Source organism: Gopherus evgoodei, chromosome 4 (assembly GCF_007399415.2).
Source record: "Gopherus evgoodei ecotype Sinaloan lineage chromosome 4, rGopEvg1_v1.p, whole genome shotgun sequence".
Taxonomy (NCBI): Eukaryota; Metazoa; Chordata; order Testudines; family Testudinidae; genus Gopherus; species Gopherus evgoodei.
The window spans coordinates 119,840,478-119,858,073 of NC_044325.1; the positions used below are offsets into that span (position 1 = coordinate 119,840,478).

At 44.2% G+C, this 17,596-nt stretch overlaps 1 protein-coding gene across 5 annotated transcripts in view; it reads right to left on the reverse strand.

Annotated features, from left to right (window-relative positions):
• LOC115650573 (SITS-binding protein-like) overlaps window positions 1-17,596 on the reverse strand; it is a 76,615-nt gene that overhangs the window by 10,854 nt on the left and 48,165 nt on the right. For 4 of the 5 annotated variants that reach the window (XM_030560739.1, XM_030560737.1, XM_030560738.1 and 1 more), the window contains 2 exons: window positions 12,001-12,122; window positions 9,952-10,131 (listed from right to left, as the gene is read on the reverse strand). In XM_030560739.1, the coding sequence (XP_030416599.1) occupies window positions 9,952-10,131; window positions 12,001-12,122 (302 nt within the window). The remainder of the gene's footprint in view (window positions 1-9,951; window positions 10,132-12,000; window positions 12,123-17,596) is intronic. The other variant, XM_030560740.1, reaches the window with a different exon arrangement.

Consider the following 17,596-nt stretch of genomic DNA (forward strand, 5'->3'; position numbering starts at 1 on the left):
CTCTTTCTCGATGACATAAATAAAACGATTCAATTCCATTATGAGTTAGTTGGCATCAATGTCTCCCATTTTTCTTTCAAAATTTTTGCTGTGATTCTCCAGTTCGTTTTCTCTGTGACACTGCTTCAGGCTGTTAGCGTTGTACAGAAATCCAAACAACTTATACCACTCCACGAGTTGGTCAAATCGCGACGAAACAGAAGATATGGCCTGATCAATGAGAACAAGAAAGAGCTGCGATTTGAATTTTTCTTCGGCAGAAAGACGACTTAAATCATCAGCACATTCGTAATCAAACATTCTCTTCTTACGTCGCACCCTGGTTTCTGGAAACACCTGCTCAATACCCATATGCTCTGCTATTTCACATGCATTTGTGACCACAGAGTTATATCCTGTATTTCGATAGTCTTCCAAAAACTTCATTGTAGCACCGACTTCTGCCTGCAGTACATCAATTGACACATCTGGTGACTGAATTAATTTGCTGGTTTTATTGACATGAAATAGTATATCGTACCACGTGTACACAGTCAGAACAAAAGGCCACGTAGTAACATGGTCTAAAAGCGCACCGGCTTCTGTTGCTGTATTGCCATCTTGCTTTTCGAGCGCATATTCTCGCAAAGATGACAAAGCATTGCACAATTCTTCAAGGTGATAAAGCAATGGCTTCACAGCATCAATTCTCGACTCCCAACGAGTGTCTGATAACCCTTTAACAGATATTGGCATATGTTCTTGAAGTATATCCCAACGTGAAGGTGAAGAAGAAAAGATAACGTATATTCTGTTAATCAGACCGAAAAAGTCAACGGCATATTTCGATGACTTTGCCGTGTCTGAGATCTCAAGATTCCAACTGTGAGCTCCACATGGTACATACAAGGCACGGTCATTTATTTCTAGCATGCAGGCTTGAACTCCTTTATTCTTTCCTCTCATATTTGCGCCGTTATCATAAGCTTGGCCTCTCATGTCAGCAATGTCTATTCCTAAGTTGTTTGCCTTTTCAAGAAACGCTTCCAATAAGCCCTCGCCAGTTGTATCATGAACATTAAGAAAATCAACAAACACTTCATGAATATTGACACCATCTTCATCAGTTGCATTCAACAAAGCATAACACCACAGACATGTGTTCTTCATGTGACACGTCAGGGAGTACAGTCCAAAATAACTGAATAATATTTTGCTTTTTTAAGCTGCGCTATGTTGGCCTCTTGAATGTTACTGGCAACAAGCTGAATCAGCTCATTTTGGATCTGTGGACTGAGGTACTGAACATGTGTTTCTGCCTTCTTAATCCTCTGTAAAAGTTCGCTGAGGACAGTATCATACTTTGCAAGCAATTCAAACAGTCCCAAAAAGTTGCCATTCAAAGGATCGCCGAGCTTTTCATTACTTCCTAGAAATGCCAAGTTTCTTTCGGATAAGAAAATAACGACATCAACCATGCGTTTGACAACATTTCTCCAGAAATCTCTTTCTTTCAGAAAAGCCTGCAATTCGAGTTGGTCAATAGATGTATAGTTTACTATGCCTGACCGAAGGTCAAACCATTTCACCATACAGTCTTGATGACCTTTGCCTGTTTCATGCTGCTGAAGTCTTTTTGACAGTGCTTTCCAAGCAGATGTTCCACGACGTAGCAGTATGTCGCCAGTGCCAAATAATTTACAACAAAAACAAAAAATGGCATCTTTCTGAACTGAGTACATTAACCATGAACGTCTTATTTTCTCGCCATTTGCCATGGTTCGACAGAAATGAGTACTTGTGAACCTCCGTCTTTCCTCGTTAAATAGAAATTCGTAACTTTCATTCTGCTGCGGTGGGCCACGTGCAACAATGTCACACACTTGCCTGTCCGATATTATAGACGGCCAATCTCCTGGATCATCAATCAGTGGTTCAGATTCAGATACTTCTTTCCCAGCAGCAGCTGGAATATCTGTCACAGTTTGTTTGGTAGAACAACTGGCTTCACCTCCGACCTCACTTGAAGCACTCCTGGATACTTCTGGATACGATTCGTCGCTGCTAGCGCTGTCCGTTTCATGTGCCTGTACCTGTACGTTGGATTGCAGCGCAAAATACTTTGACAACTTTGGAATTTTCTCAAGTTCCTTCTCGGCATCTTTTGCTGCCTTTCGTTTACTAGCTCCGCTCTTATACATTCTCTTAGACATCACAAAGCACGCTTCTGCGTTGGAAACGATAAAAAACTAAACAACTAAATTAATAACATTTATCCGCCGACCGCCATTATGAACGCAAATACGCATTCTTTGAATGGGTCCAACTAAAATTCGAAACTGACCGACAGACAACTGATGTAGCCAATAGCATTATGATGTATCATAATGACTTCACGGTTTTGTCAGTAAAACCGACATGGATTGTGCAATAGCGTCAATAAATGTCACTTACCTAGTTATACCTTACATTTTTTTGCCACTTTTAGGGGCCCCCTTCCTTGCGGGGCCCCCTCCGGTCGGAGGGTATGGAGGGCGCTCGCTACACCTCTGGCCAGAGGTAAACTGAGAGGGAACAAGAATATGTGCATGGGGCAAAGATTGCAGCTGCGGGGTTGATTCTTTGTGTCATAAGTAGAAAAAGTAAAGCTAAAAGATGGAATGTGGCCATGCTGAGCAACTTGTGGTTTGTCCTGCCAAAGATAGAGAAATCTCCCCCAAATGGAGTGGAGATTAAGGGAAAAAATCAGTTTTTAGGCAGTTCTACTTGTGCAGCAACCTGCGACTGGTTCACGGTCAAAGTGCCTTTGTCAGTGTTGCTAGGGTGATATATCCAAAGGATGAAAAGGACAAGGCAATGAAAATAGTTAGATGAATGGAGAGCTCTCCATATGAGGACAGACTGAAAATACTGGGACTACTAGCTTTGGAGAGCAGACAAAGCACATGGTATAGGAATTATCTCATAGTACTGAGCCTTAAATCAGAAGCAGAAAACCATGTAGGAGCTACATTAGGGATAGGCAAAATGAGAGCTATCCCAAGTTGCAGCTGTGCGAGTGCAGGAGACGAGGGATAAAGAATGCTTGCCACAAGCCTATCAAAAGACACAGAAATGTACTTGCTATACTTAAAGAGTTTGCTCCATCACACACGCTAAAATTGCTCATCTCTGACATACATTATCCTGTATCATCACTTGAACATGACCCACATGCATGCGTGTGCACACACAGAGCCTGATTTTAAAAATAGTCTCAATTTTGGCAAACACACTTATCTAACCCAAATTACTTGTGCCAACAGTTAACTGCAGGTTCAAATGCTAGTATCTGAGGCCAAGATTTTTAAAAAAGACTAGTGATATTTTGAGTGCTCAGCTTGAGACCTCTTGAAAGGATGTGATTTTCAGAGGGGAAACTGGGCTGGATTAAGGCATAAGCATGATAGGGCCACACATAGAGTCCCAACTCCTGGAGTCATGTGATGACTTCAGAGTCTGAACTTTTTTTAAAAAAAAATCTCTAGCCCTTATGGTTGTAACAGAAAACTTGAAAACTTGAAAATCGTCCCTAGTGATGTCTGCCGGAGTCTGCAGAGAGCCTGAAATAATGACTCAGAGATGTGAACTGCCCTATGCATCTCAAAGGAGTGTGAAGTCTGAGGTCCAATGTCCTGATGGTCCCTGCCAACACCACCCCAGCAGAAGACTCTGTTTGTGTGAGGTGGCAGGAGAAAAGTGGAGTAGGCCTGGCCCACCCACCCAAGCAGATACATTTCAGCTGCTAGGTTAAGTGCTGAGGGGCACCCTGCTGCCACTTCAGAGGGAAGAAGTAATCCCTGCTGCTCCTTGGGGGGGGCGTGCGAGTCCCATTTTGCTGCAGTGACTCTCTGGGATGGGAGGGGCCTCTGCCACCAGCCTCCACTATGGTGCAGGGGCTGTAGGGCGACCAGGTGTCCAGTTTTGGACCAGAACACCAGTTGAAAAGGGGTCCTGGGGGCTCCACTCAGCACTGCCGACTAGGCCGTTGACTCGCTGGTTGACAGTGCTGGACTCCGCGTGGCTCCTGGGAAGCAGCCAGCATGTTCCCCACTTCAGCTCCTTCGCGTAGCGGGAGTGGGGAACCTGGGGCCTGCCCATGGTTAATTTAATCTGGCCTGTGGAACCCTAACATGGGGCACGAGTTGTGAACGCTGGCTTGCCCCATTGCAGAGGGAAGCTCTGAGTCTTGCTCCCCCCATGGGTCTGGAGCTGCTGTGCCGGCTCGTCTCACTATGAGGGAAAGCCTTGAGTCTCAGCACCCCACTGTGCCCCCATGGCCTATGATTGATTTTTTTCTATGGGTCAATGGCCTGTGACAGAAAAAAGGTTCCCCAACCCAGAGCCCTCACTCCCCGCACTTCAACCCCCTGCCCCAGCTCTGATTCACCTCCCACCTCAGTCCCAGTCGAACACCCTCCGAACCCCAAACCCCTCATCCCAAGCCCTACCTCAGAGTCTGCACCCCCAGCCAGATCCCTCACACACCCTTGCCCCTGAATCCCCTGCCCTAGTCCAGAGCCCCCTCCCACACTCCGAACCCCTTGGTCCCAGCTCAGAGCACCCTCCTGCACCCCAAAACCCTCATCACCAGCCCCACATCAGAGCCCGCACCCCCTTGCCAACACTCTCATCCCCCCCTGCACCCTGAACCCCTCATTTCTGGCCCCACCCTGGAACCCGCACCCCCAGCCCAGAGCCCACACCCTCAGCCAGAGCCTTTACCTCCTCCCGCATCCCAACCCCATGAACCAGCCTGGTGAAAATGAGTGAGTGAGGGTGGGGAGAGCGAGTGATGGCAGGGGGGTGGAGGATGGATTGAGTGGGGGCAGGGCCTCAGAAAAGGGGCAGAGCATGGACGGGGCTTCTGAAGAAGGATGGGGCGGGGCAAAGATGTTCAGTTTAGTGTGAGTAGAAAGTTGGCAACCCTAAGGGGCAGAGGTACAATGGATTGCATGTCCTGGTGTGCCTAGAGTCCCATATTGCCTTAATTCATCTCTGGATGGATGCCCAATACTTTCTGAGCCTTGGGCCACTTTAAGGTGTCTCAGGTTTAGCAGTAATGCAAGGAACCTACAGGCCTGTATCCTGTGAGACACTGGCTCCAGCAGTTAGCATAAGGCTTGAGGCCTATGAATTTTGGCACAAATAAATGGCCCAATGGTCACTCCTAAGTTTTGGGGAACTGGGAATAGAGTGTTTAAGGGGGAAGTTTGTATATAATGACACCAGCAACCACAGGAAGATGAGCTAACATCAGCTTTTGGATATTTTAGGATAGGAACATCTGCAGATGTCTAACCACAAGAGGGCCATCATGGCAACAAACTGACATATATGATAATAATTTGAGATCATTAATATACTAACCTATAGGAGAAGGGCACCCCAACATTAGTAGGGCAAGGAAATACAAATAAGGAAGAGGGGAGAAACCCCTATTGAATATGCATTAGGCATAGTGGTGTCAGCACAGTATGTTTGGGGGGAGGGATAGCTTAGTGGTTTGAGCATTAGTCTGCTAAACCAAAGGTTGTGATCTCAATCCTTGAGGGGGCAATTTAGTTGGGGATTGGTCCTGCTTTGAGCAGGGGGTTGAACTAGAGGACCTCCTGAGGTCCCTTCCAACCCTGACATTCTATGATATTATAAAGGTTGTATCCCAGCCTGTGTGCAGAGGGAGTGAGAGAAATAGCCCTTGGGAGGTGCCAGGATGATGGCCACTAGTGAGGAGGAGGAGGAAGGTGATGGTGGTAAGGAAGATAATGGTCAACATTTCAGGTTGCCCTGCAAGGGATGGTGTGAGTATATGTCTGTTCAGATGTACATTCTCTATATCTCCATCTATCTTGCTGGATTAGCATGCTTGTGACTTTGCTAAATGTATTCATAAACTATTACAAAGACAGAAGGTTCCTAAAGCATGAGTGTTGCAGCTGTGGACATCAGGGTTCCCAAATGAACAGTAATTTTAATAATACTGGGCCCAATCTTGGGACAAGAACCTGTCGAACCTCAGAGTGATACCTGGGAATTCTTAAGTAATCAATATAATTAAAACAAAATTCATAGATCAGGCTACAAGCTAGGCATCCAAAACCAAAGCACCCCAAATCTTTAGTCACTTCTGAAAAGACCCAGATGACTGATAGTCTCCAGAATGAAATTCACTTCTAAAAATCAGGCTTTGAAATGTCCACTGCCTATCTTAAAAACCTCAAATCAAAGCTACTTTTGGCAAAACTTTATCAAGGAACTGACACAAGGTGGTGTATTTTGGATTGGTTTTGAAACTGAAATCATCATTCTCTGTTTGTAACATCACTATGCACTGCTGTGGAAATGAACGTGATGTCCCAAACAGAAGATTATGACTTCAGGGAATAAACTGCAAATGAAATCTTAAAGCACCATGGTCCTTGGTTTTTATGCACTTTTTCTAGTAATCAAGAGTTAGAGAAGAGATAAAGAAGATATATAATATCAAAGCAGATATATATTAGAAAGAAGTTTTTCGAAGTTTTAAATGAGTCATCAATTGCTCTTTGAGCATACATTTTAGATTTAATAAGGCCATAACTAGATTTCTCACCATGTATATGCTAAGTGAACACTTAGTGAGGCTTAATGCAATGAAAGAGAGAAATCTGCGGAGGCAGATAGTCAATAAACTCAAAGCTATAAAAGCCAAGATCAATGTGTGAATATTCCAAATTCACAAAAATATTTAGACATTTAAATTAATCTCTATCTGAACAAATAAAAAAAGCTCCAGGCAACTTAATTAGGTACATCTTTACCCCGATATAACATGGGTTCACATACAATGCAGTAAAGCTCTGACACGCTGCTCTGAGCAGCAGTGTTAGGAGTGCTGGGCCAGGCTGGCGCTGAGGGGTTCGATAAGGGGTAGAGGGTCTTGGGGGCGGTCAGGAACTCTTCCCCCCCCGGGGTCTAGGAGGCAGGAGCTGTGGGAGGGCACTTTTGGGGGCCCCACAGTCCCAGGGTGGCCTGGAGGATTAGCGAGGGGCCAGGAGCAGCCTGCTCCACTTCCCTCACCCCAGCCCCAGCTGCGTCACTTGGGGGAGGGGGCTTGGGGAAAGGGATCCCCCTGCACTCACCAGCAGCGGTGGAAGTGGAGCAGCCCGGCCCCAGCCCACTCCGCTCCACCACCTCCCAGCCACAGTGCTTCACTTCCCACCGCAGGTGAGTGCGGGAGGCGTCCTTTCCCCAACCTCCCCGCACTCACCGATGGCGGGAAGTGGAGCAACCCAGCCCCAGCCAGCTCCCCTCCACCAGCTCCCAGCTGTGGCGCTCCACTTCCTGCCGCAGGAGAGTGCGGGACCTTTCCCCAGCGACACAGCTGGGACGGGGCAAGGAAAGAGGAGTGGGCTGGGGCTGTGTCGCTCCGCTTCCCGCCTCAGGTGAGTGTAAGGGGGCATCCTTTCCCCAACCTCCCCACACTCACTGACGGCGGGAAGCAGTATGCCACGGACTGGGGCCAGGCTGCTCCCGTTCCCACCACTGCCGGTGAGTGCCTGTTGGGGTGTGGGTGTGTGTGTGTGTGGATAGGGGTCAGAGCAGTCAGGGGACAGGGGGTTGGGTAATGGGTGGGGTCCTGGGGGTGATTAAGGATGGCCGTCTCTGGAGGGGGAGGTCAGGGAACAAGGAAGGGGGGGGCAAAACAAGTTTGATATAACACGGTCTCACCTATAACGAGGTGAGATTTTGTTGTCTCCTGGGGACCGTGTTATATTGGGGTAGAGGTGTATCATCAACTGAGTTTGAAACTCTACTGGAAAATGAATAAGAATGTTAATTGCTCTTTAATGTGGTGCAACTATCTTGTTAAATGGTAACTGGTAACATTCACTTAACATGAAATTGCCTTATGGATCTAGAGGATTGTAATTTAAAATATTCTAGCTCAGATAGTATGAATAATTCCTCAATATATGAGCAATTAGGGGGTCAAAAATAGCCTCAAGCATGTTCACCAGTCTGTTTATCTACAGGCTTTAGTGCTTTCATCAGGGCACTGACCTCAGCCTATGTTTATACACCAGGCAATCTCAGTTTTCCTTCACATCATGACCCTACTTGGGCAAAAATTTTTAGCGAATGCCTCTTTTCCAGTGAAAAATGCATATTTGGCTACAATGTTTCATGAATTCATGGGTTTGACTGAATTGTTTTGGCTGCAAAAAAAATTTTTTTTAAATCAAAATGTTTCTATGCTTTCATTTCTAAACATTTTTTGCTTCAAAGTTTTGTCTAATTTTTACTAAAAATATAAAAAAAAAATTTGTTTTTGCCACAACAAAATGTTTCATTCAACCCAAACTGAAATTTTTCGACATTTTGATTAGCTGAAAATTGACTCCGTGCTTTTCATTTTCAAAAATGTTAAATAATGCCACCGAAATGTCTGAATATTATTATTATTTACCCCACTTTACAAATGGGGAAACTGAAACAAAGGTTCTGTGACTTGCCCAAGACTATAGAAAGTCAGTGACAGGTTTGGAATCTGATTTTAGGAATTCCTGGCTCTCAGCTTTTAGCCTCTCATCTGCCTTTGGCAAGGAAATAAAACAGAAAAATTGGCAGAAAAAAAGTAATCGGTTAAACAAACAACTGAATCTTCTATGAGTAATCAAGAAATGCATTATAAACTGCAACCCTGTGTGCTCTCTTTTCAGTAACGGAAACATACATAGATATCAGGGCATCATCCAGTGGCCAACATTGCACCTAATATTTATTTTGATTTCCAAGTTTCTATCTTTTTTTGTAAAGTCTCAGCTCTTCATCAAAATTAGAAGAGTCAATAAACACCCAACCAACCTTACAATAATAAACCAGATGCCCATAGCTCAGTGCTTCAGAGAAAGCCTGTAACAATAAGCAAGCACACAGCCCTGCTTCCAAATCAACCAGGAGGGCCTCTGTTAGTGCTCACAACCAACCCAGTGCACATGTATAGAGGATCCTACAATAACAAACCAATGATTTTCCACAAGTGGACTGGTAGGGGTCATTAAGGAAAATGAATGGGCAGAGGAGATGAATGAAGTTTATAAATTGCTCTTCAGACAGCTGGAAATTTCTGTCTTTTGTACCAGTGCAATAAGTGGCAGCTACTTTGCCAAAGCGTTGTAAACACAATAGTGAAATACTGATGCTGCAGGAGTTAGAGGAGACTTCAGAGAACATGCCATAAATCAAAATTATTCTTGTGTAGTCTTTGCCAAGCTCTCCAAAGGTAGGGCAATTGGAGGGAATTCAGAGAAGTGCCACAAAAATGATGAAGACGCTGAAGCCTCTGACTTATGAGGAAAGATTTTAAAAGCTAACTATGCTTAGCTTGGTGAAGAGATAACAATCTGGGATCTGATCATGAGTACAAGTATTTGGACAATATAAATGTCAAGAAGGAAAAGTGTTGTTTAGAGTGGGCAAAGGGGCCATAACTAGGAGTAATGGAATGAAACTCAGAAGAAAAAAATCAGGTTGACAATCAGGAAACAACTGGCACTAAAAGCCAGTGGAAGAGCCTCCCCAGGGATGTGTTGGAAGCTCACTCTCTAGAGCCATTTCAAATTAGACCAAAAAAAGCGCAAGAGAATATAGGGGAAAATCTTCCATTGAGCCTCCAGGTTTGGATAAGTGCCAATGACTTAATTGGTCTTTTCCCTCTTTAATGTCTATCAGCCTAATCCAAAGCGCATTAAAGTCAACGGGATTCTTTCCATTGACTTCACTGGGCTTTGGATCAGTTCCTATGTTTCTAACCCAGGAATGCCATTTCATCTGGAGCATTTAACGAAGATGGGTCGGGAGTGAAGTGCGGGCATCAGGGGGTACCTGGCCTTAATCATAATCTTAAACGTTGCTGCGTGTAATTAGTACCCAAATCTCTATGTGTCTTACCTCGTCTCCAATGAGGTATTCGTCATCTATGGTGAAGGTGACTGGGTCATTAGGGCTGAGCCACCACAGCGGCCGGAAGATGGGATACCCCCAGGAGAGCCATTCCTTGCTGAATTTTACAATGAGCGGGACAACAAAATCTTGATGCCTTTGTATGTATTGCCTAGTAAGATTCAGTACCTGAGGAGAAGAATTCAGCATGTTCTCTCACTTAATAGATGGCAATATAAGCGCAGACAAATGAGACTTTTAAGCCTACTTATGTATTCCTGGAGGAAAAGAGTAGTTGCCCAGAAAAGCAGACACAGTAAATCCTAGAAGAATGATCAATAGACACAGCAGACAATCATGTGCAAACAGCTGTGATAGACTGATAATAGCTGTAGTTATGAACTCCACTAGGAGCTGAGTATATTGGTAATATCCCTTCTGGATTCATCTCTTCTAACTCATAAATGATTAACCCTTCTGCTACTAGTGTAGAGGGTGTGATTTAAGCACTCATTCTCCCAGCCTGAATTTTCACAAATCATTGCCCCCCTTATAGTCTACCTCAGCTCCAGGTCTGAGATCAGCCTGCTTGTTTCTATTCTAGTTACTTGCTTTTTCAGAAGCAACAGGGAGATGTGGTATACAGATGGACACCCTGTTTCTCTGACTGTCATTTCTGCTTCTGAATGTTCAGCAGTGTGTTCCCTTGAAGTGCAATCATCCTGGTGGAAAGTCAGTGCTTCAGGGGTGATGCACCTCTCTCCTAAACTGGGGAGCACTAGAAGTGCATTCTCTCCCAGGCACTTATTTGCTTCAAGAAAAGTCTGGAGAGCAGCTCTGCAGTGTTCTGTTCTAGCACCACTCTTCTTCTATGTGTATGTGGACTGCTGGGAGAGATAGCATGACTTCATAGGCAATGGTGCCATCAGTATGTTGATAGTACACAGCTCTAGGTATCACTTTCATCAGACCTGGGTGGTGGGGAGTGTCACTTCTCACTGCTTTGTTGTTATTGAGGGTTGGATGAGAGTAATCTGGCTAAAGCTTAACCCAGACAAGAAAGCAGTGCCTGTAGATTGGGAAAAGGACCTTGTGAGTCCAGTAGGTGTGGTTTGCTTCCTACTGTTCAGGGGTATTCACCACTTTGACAAACACTACAGAACAAATTGATGGTGATTTAGGTTGCCCAATTGCTCCTGGAATCTCAGGTGGCACTGGTAGCCCAAAAGGCATTATCTCCTTCGGGTAAGGCATTCTCTCAAACACGGACCTTACTTTGTTGTTCATATCTTTATGATTTCTAGACTGGTTAACTGCAATGTGTCGTATACTGAACTGCTCTTGAGAACCTCTCAGAAACAACAGCTGGGGCAGAAAGCAGCTTGCTCCCCTGTTGAGCAAGTTTAGCCAGAGGAACTATATTACAGGAAGTGCCCCAGCTTTCTAGAACAGCTGAAACGTTTGAGCCAACACTTGAGCCAACAGATATAAACATCTGGGATTCCAGAAGCAGGGTGTTCACACTGAAGAGCACTTGTCCTGGAAGTCACTTCCTTCACTGATCTGACAGAGCCCAGGTTTGTTGATTTCAGTGGGAGCTGAAGGGGCTCAGCATTATTGAAAACCCACCCACACTTGTTAAGAATCTATGGATTTAGGAGCCTGACTTTTAAAGATTGTTATTTGTTCCAGTTACTTTGGGATTACTTAATGTTTCCAATTTAGAAACACTGAACAGAAATGAAAATCACTTCTTCAAATTGTGTCGGGAGGGTAGGGTGGTGCGAGGAAGCTTGCATTAATGATTTCTTTTTTTTAAAACTCTGCCATTTAGAACACATGGGTTTAGATTTTAGGGACCCAAATTCTGAACCTTTTGGCCTTAAACATCTCTGTGCTTCAGCTTATTCACCTGTAAAAAGGAGATGGTAATACCGGCTTCACGGGGGCCTTATAAAACTCTGTTGTGATCTTTGGATGAAAGGTGCTACAGGGTGGTTTAGCTGTCCTGTGTGCATCAGGGAGCACGTGCTGATGTAGTATGTGGAGAGTACGTACCCAGTCATCACAGCAGACCCATGGCGGAGTGCTGAAGGACATCACAGGAAGGAACGTCACAAGCTGCAGCCAGCGAATATACAGCTCTTCTTCTGTCAGGAACTCATTTGCCAGGGTCCCTCCTGTGCAGGACATTCAGTTTGTGAAAAGGCAAATCAAAAGTGTACAGGAAGTGTAACCCACACACCTCCTGGGTATGGTGTTCGGTCCCCTCTAGCAGTGCTGTAACAAGGGCGAGGCAAATGAGGCACTTGCCTGGGGCGCAGCTCTACCGCAATCGGCGGCAGCTCTACTGCTGCCGCTGCTTCGGCGGCAACTCAGTGGTGGGTCCCTGAGTCTCATCGCCGAAGAATAAATGAAGCAGCGGCGGCAATTCAGTGTCAGGTCCTTCCCTCTGACAGAGACTCAAAGACCTGCCGCTGAAGAGCCTGGAGCCGACCCTTGCCTCGAGTGCAAAAATTCCTTGTCACAGCTCTGCCCTCTAGTTGCACTGACTGAGATCACTTAGAGATTAATGACTCTGCCACAGCCTTAGCTAAGAGCTATGTGGCTTTTAGCTCATGCAGTAGAGCAGTGCCCGTGGTGCCAAGGGAGCACCCCGCCACTGAGGAGCGCAGCCGCTGGACAAGCAGCTGCCAAAATGCCTCCGAGAAGTGGCAACATCAAGAAGCGTTGCCGCCGAAATGCCGCTTCTTCTCGGCGGCATTTTGGCGGCAACGCCTCTCGATGACACTGCTTCTCGGCATTTCGGCGGCAGTGCTTCTTGGCGTTACCGCTTCTTGGTGGCATTTCAGCAGCTGCTTGTCCAGCGGCCATGCTCCTCGGCGGCTAGTCGTCCGGTGCCTGCCACACTGAAAGGTTGGGGACCACTGCAGTAGAGGCTCATGCATTTAGCTCCAGAAATCCCAGGTTTGATCCTGCCCACCAAAGACTGGGGTCTGTCGGTGTTATATATGCAGTCACTTATAATGAGATGCTCTAACCCCAGAATCTGTCTTGCTCCAAGGTGCCAGACAGAAAGCCCTAGAAGCCCATAGTTTATCCACAGCACAAGCAGTAGCAGCTTCCCCTCCCGCCGCAGCCCTGCAATGTATTTCTGGTGGGGTAAGAAGGTACTTCAGTCCTCAGGCCTATTTGATCCTTAGCCTCTCTGTCAGACTGAAAACAAGCATGCGAGTCAGGGGTCATGGTTTTGGACACTTTCCCACTGAGAAGAGGGCTGAAATCATTGACTCATTACACAGAACAGCTGGCACCTGTAACATGTCACTAGTGAACAGGGCAAGCAATAAATGAGTGATGGAGAGGTGAAAGATTGCATTTCACAGTGGGGAAAATTTTCAAAAGCAGATCAGTGATTTTGGATCCTAAATCCCATTGACTTTCAAAGGGATTTAGGTTCCTAAATCTCTTTAGAAAATGTTGTTCACTATCAGCCCAACAGTATAATCCTTACCTGTTTACAGGAAGTACTATGTAATGCTTTGTTATTTGTATTGCAGTAACACCCAATGTCCCCAAATGAGAATGGTGACCCACTGTGCTAGGTGCCGTACATAAACATAGATTCCTTCCCCATCAAGACATTCATTCTCAATAGACAAAGGATGTATTATTGCCTTTTGACAGATGGGGAATCGAAGCACAGAAAGATTAAGTGACTTGCTCAGGGTCACACCAGGAGTTTGATGCCTAGGCCACTGCCTTAACCACAAGCCCCTCCCCTTCCTAGATGGCTAAAACTCACCTCATAGACTCATAGACTTTAAGGTCAGAAGGGACCATTATGATCATCTAATCTGACTTCCTGCACAATGCAGGCCACAGAATCTCACCCATCCACTTCTATAACAAACCCCTAACATACGTCTGAGTTATTGAAGTCCTCAAATTGTGGTTTGAAGACCTTCAGCTGGAGAGACTCCTCCAGCAAGTGACCCGTGCCCCATGCTGCAGAGGAAGGCGTACTAAATGCAATAGCTTTTAAATATGGTGCAAAGGCTTGACCCACATCTCTCTCAATAGAACAGGTAGCAATGGCATGAATATTCTTTCCAATCCTCTGAGCCTCCCAGTTACCAGGAAGCTTACAGAGTATATGAGTTTTCTACTTTTCCAGATTGTTTTTTTTCTTCTGTTAACCTGGGATTAATGTTTCCCATTTAGAAACACCCAACAGGAATGAAAATCAGGACTTCAAACTGAGTAAGTGGCAAGATTGTAGTATTGATTTTTAATATTTGAAAACTCTTCCATTTAAACAAGTCATGTGATCATACAATGAGCTGGGACCCTGGGTGGATCTTACGTAGAATACCATCCTTTTTTCCATGTCAGTCTGACCAGTGGGCTAATAGGAAACTCCTAACGCATAGTCACAATCAAGGGGGAAAAAACTGGACATAGGAAGAGGCATATGAGAAGAGTGTGTAGCAGGCAGCCTAAGTGAGTTAAGCACCCAACTCCTATGGAAATTCAGTGGGACTTGTGTGCCTAGTTCCCTTAGTGCCCTTTGAAAATCCCAGCCTATGTCAGACTTTTAAATGTAAAGTTACGTCCTCAATTAATGTAAATGAGCATAACTCCATTGAAACAAAGGGAGAGTCCAACCCATTGACTGTAATTTTCTATGGTTTGTTGCTAGCTGACCAGGGATACAATGAAAGATAATTACTCTGAATGTGTGATTGAAACATTAGTGAAGGTAGGAGGAAGTTATTTATTTGCAGGTGGGATCTCTAGAATGCATACAGCATATTGAAAGACAACGGGTTGGGTGACATTTGAACGGAATGAGGACCAATAGTATGGCTCAATCGAAGTTCAACAAAGCCAAGGGAAAAACTTGAAACTAGAGGATGAATGGAAAAGGCCTATCTGTGGGTTTAGACAGCAAAGAGGAACAAGATATGGAAGAAAGAAGCAGCTATAACAATAGGAAAGGTGGAGTGAGAAAGGAGCTGGCATTATCAGATCAGGTTATCATTGCCTCAAGGGCCGGGACTACATAGGACACTTTAATGGCAAGCTATCCCTGGATACTGCTTTTTCTGGTATATTTTATTCCAATTCCCCATCCGCACCCCAAGCAAAATAAACTACATGGTAAAAGCACTGCTTTCCTAGCCTAACTGCACCTCCACTCAGGGCTTTTGCCAACACAGCCACATCAGTCAGGCATCACAATGCTTCGCACTCCTGACCAACCTAGCTATTCCAGCAGAAGTCGATAGTGTCCAAATTTAGCAGTATTTAAATTTCCCAGGTAGACTTTGAAGCCTTTCCCATTTCCCACCTCACTGAGGAAAAATGGGTGCTGTACACTTCACACCTAAGTGAGGTGGGAGAGGTCACATCTCTTCTGTGCTATGGTTTAGCTGGTGACATTTTTTTGCCAGCTCGGGTTAGAAAGGAAGCAGTCCTTAGGACAACATTATATAGATAGACCAGGACCAGATCCTCAGACAGTGTAAATTTTTATCCAAGTTATATGGAACTACATATAACTAAGGCTAAGGACCTGGCCCTGTGTACTTGCAGCAGAAAAACTAATTCTTTTGTTTTTACAAAAATTCTAGATTTTTGTGAACAGATAATGCAATGTTGGTAAGTAGAGCTGGTTGAATTCTTTCCAAAAAACCCAGGAAATAGTGTTTGTCAAAAATATTTGTTTGTGGGGGGAGGGGAAATGTTTTGATTAAGTTTTTCATTTTCCAAAAGAATGTTGGGGAATTATTATTATTTTTTTTTGGATTTTCAGAATTTTTGGTTTTGAAATGACCAGGTAAAACCTACTTTTCCCTCTCACTTTCTGATAGTTTTCAGACTTTTGTCAGCTGTAAAACTAATAGTGTGTTGAAGTGTTAACACTTAAAAATGAAAATATTGCTTTAAACAAGAAAAAAAGTATTTCTCTCTTACTGGAAAAAGTTGAGAAACAGTAGGAAAGTGTGGGAAAGTGAAAAACAAAAACACCCCACTCTCACATATTTTTGGAATTTCCCACTGGGAAAATTTCTAAAGGGGATTTTTTTTTCCTGCAAAAAATGTTGTAAGAAAAATCCCAGGTTTCCAGGCTTCTCTACTTGTAAGGGTAATATGTAAGTCTTTAAGGATTTTCCACTGTATAGTATTTAAAAAGAAGAAATTCATAACAGCTATAGAAGCAAGCATGGTTCAGGACACCACAGACCAGATCCTCAGCTCATGTAAACTGACCTAGCTTTGTTGAAGTGAGTGCAACAATGCTGATTTACTACCAGCTATGGATCTAACCCCACATGTTCCACCACAGATGGTTAAATGGAGACAAAAGTTTTCCAGAGAGTTTCAAAATGAGTACAGTTGGTTGGTCTACAAACTGATCTATTGGTTCTGACTGACTGGGATAGACAGAGAGTGCAGGTAAGGAAGAAAAGGTTTATGTTACTGACCATCTGATTGCTGAAATAAAATATATATAAATAAATAAAATATAATATAATTTAGTTCAGTCCATGTTATGGAGGATTAAAATTAATTAAGTGATGCAATGGTAACTCCAGCTGGAGTATCACAGTGCACAGGCTATAGCGATTAAATTACAGACAAATGTTCTAGATAAATCACCTGCTAAAAGAAGGAAAATCTTTAACTTTCTCTCTCGCCTTCTTTCTTTTCAGGTTTGAATGTTTTAAGAGCAATGCCAGGTTTCTGTAAGTCTTGTCAAAGAGAAATGCAGCTACAGCACCCCACTCCAGCAAGCTAAATATATACAATTTTATAAAATCCCAGTGAAAGCTGTCCTTTTCTGTAACTATTTTCTGCTTGTTACCAGTATACTTATGTAAACAGAAGCTATTTCCTTTCTAATCAGCCTCCTCGTTCTCTCAGATTCAGTCAATCACAATCCAGTGACTATGACATTACAATACACCACTGTGAAAGTCATTTTGACATCACAAGACCCTAGATTGAGGAGTAACTGAATGAATCAGGCAGCAGTAGGGAAGCAATTATTATAAAACAAAGAAACTTTGTTTTGTTTTGCCAGAATCTTGGTAATCACCACTGAGAAAGGCATTATGGAGAGTTGGATATCAGCAGAAAGCCAGAAGGCATTTGGACATGCAGTATATTCCATTTTCCAATGTTCTCAGGAGATGAAATTCATCCTTTAGTAAGCGTCTATGCTGTAGGTTTAAATGGGATTTAAATAATATACAGACCTTGTGCTGATCCTCTGCCTTGAGGGTGAATTTTACCCAGTGTGAGTAATATGGAATGTGGGTGTAATGAGATTTCAAAAGTCATAAACTGGGGAAATAGATGGTCCTGGGACAGGAAGATTTTAATTTCTAAGTTGCCAGTTTGAATCCAGCCCAAGTTATTACTGGAGATGGGCACAGGAGCAGAGCTTAATTTGTACTGGGGCTTAGCCCTGGCACCTCTTTTCATGCTAGGACACAGCCCTAGTGCCTCTTCTGTCAGCTTTCAGAGTGGCAGCCGTGTTAGTCTGGGTCAGCAAAAAGAATGAGGAGTCCTTGTGGCACCTTCTGTTAGTGGCATTTAATAAGGCATGCAATTTTACAACTGCATGCAAGCCATAACCTCGTAT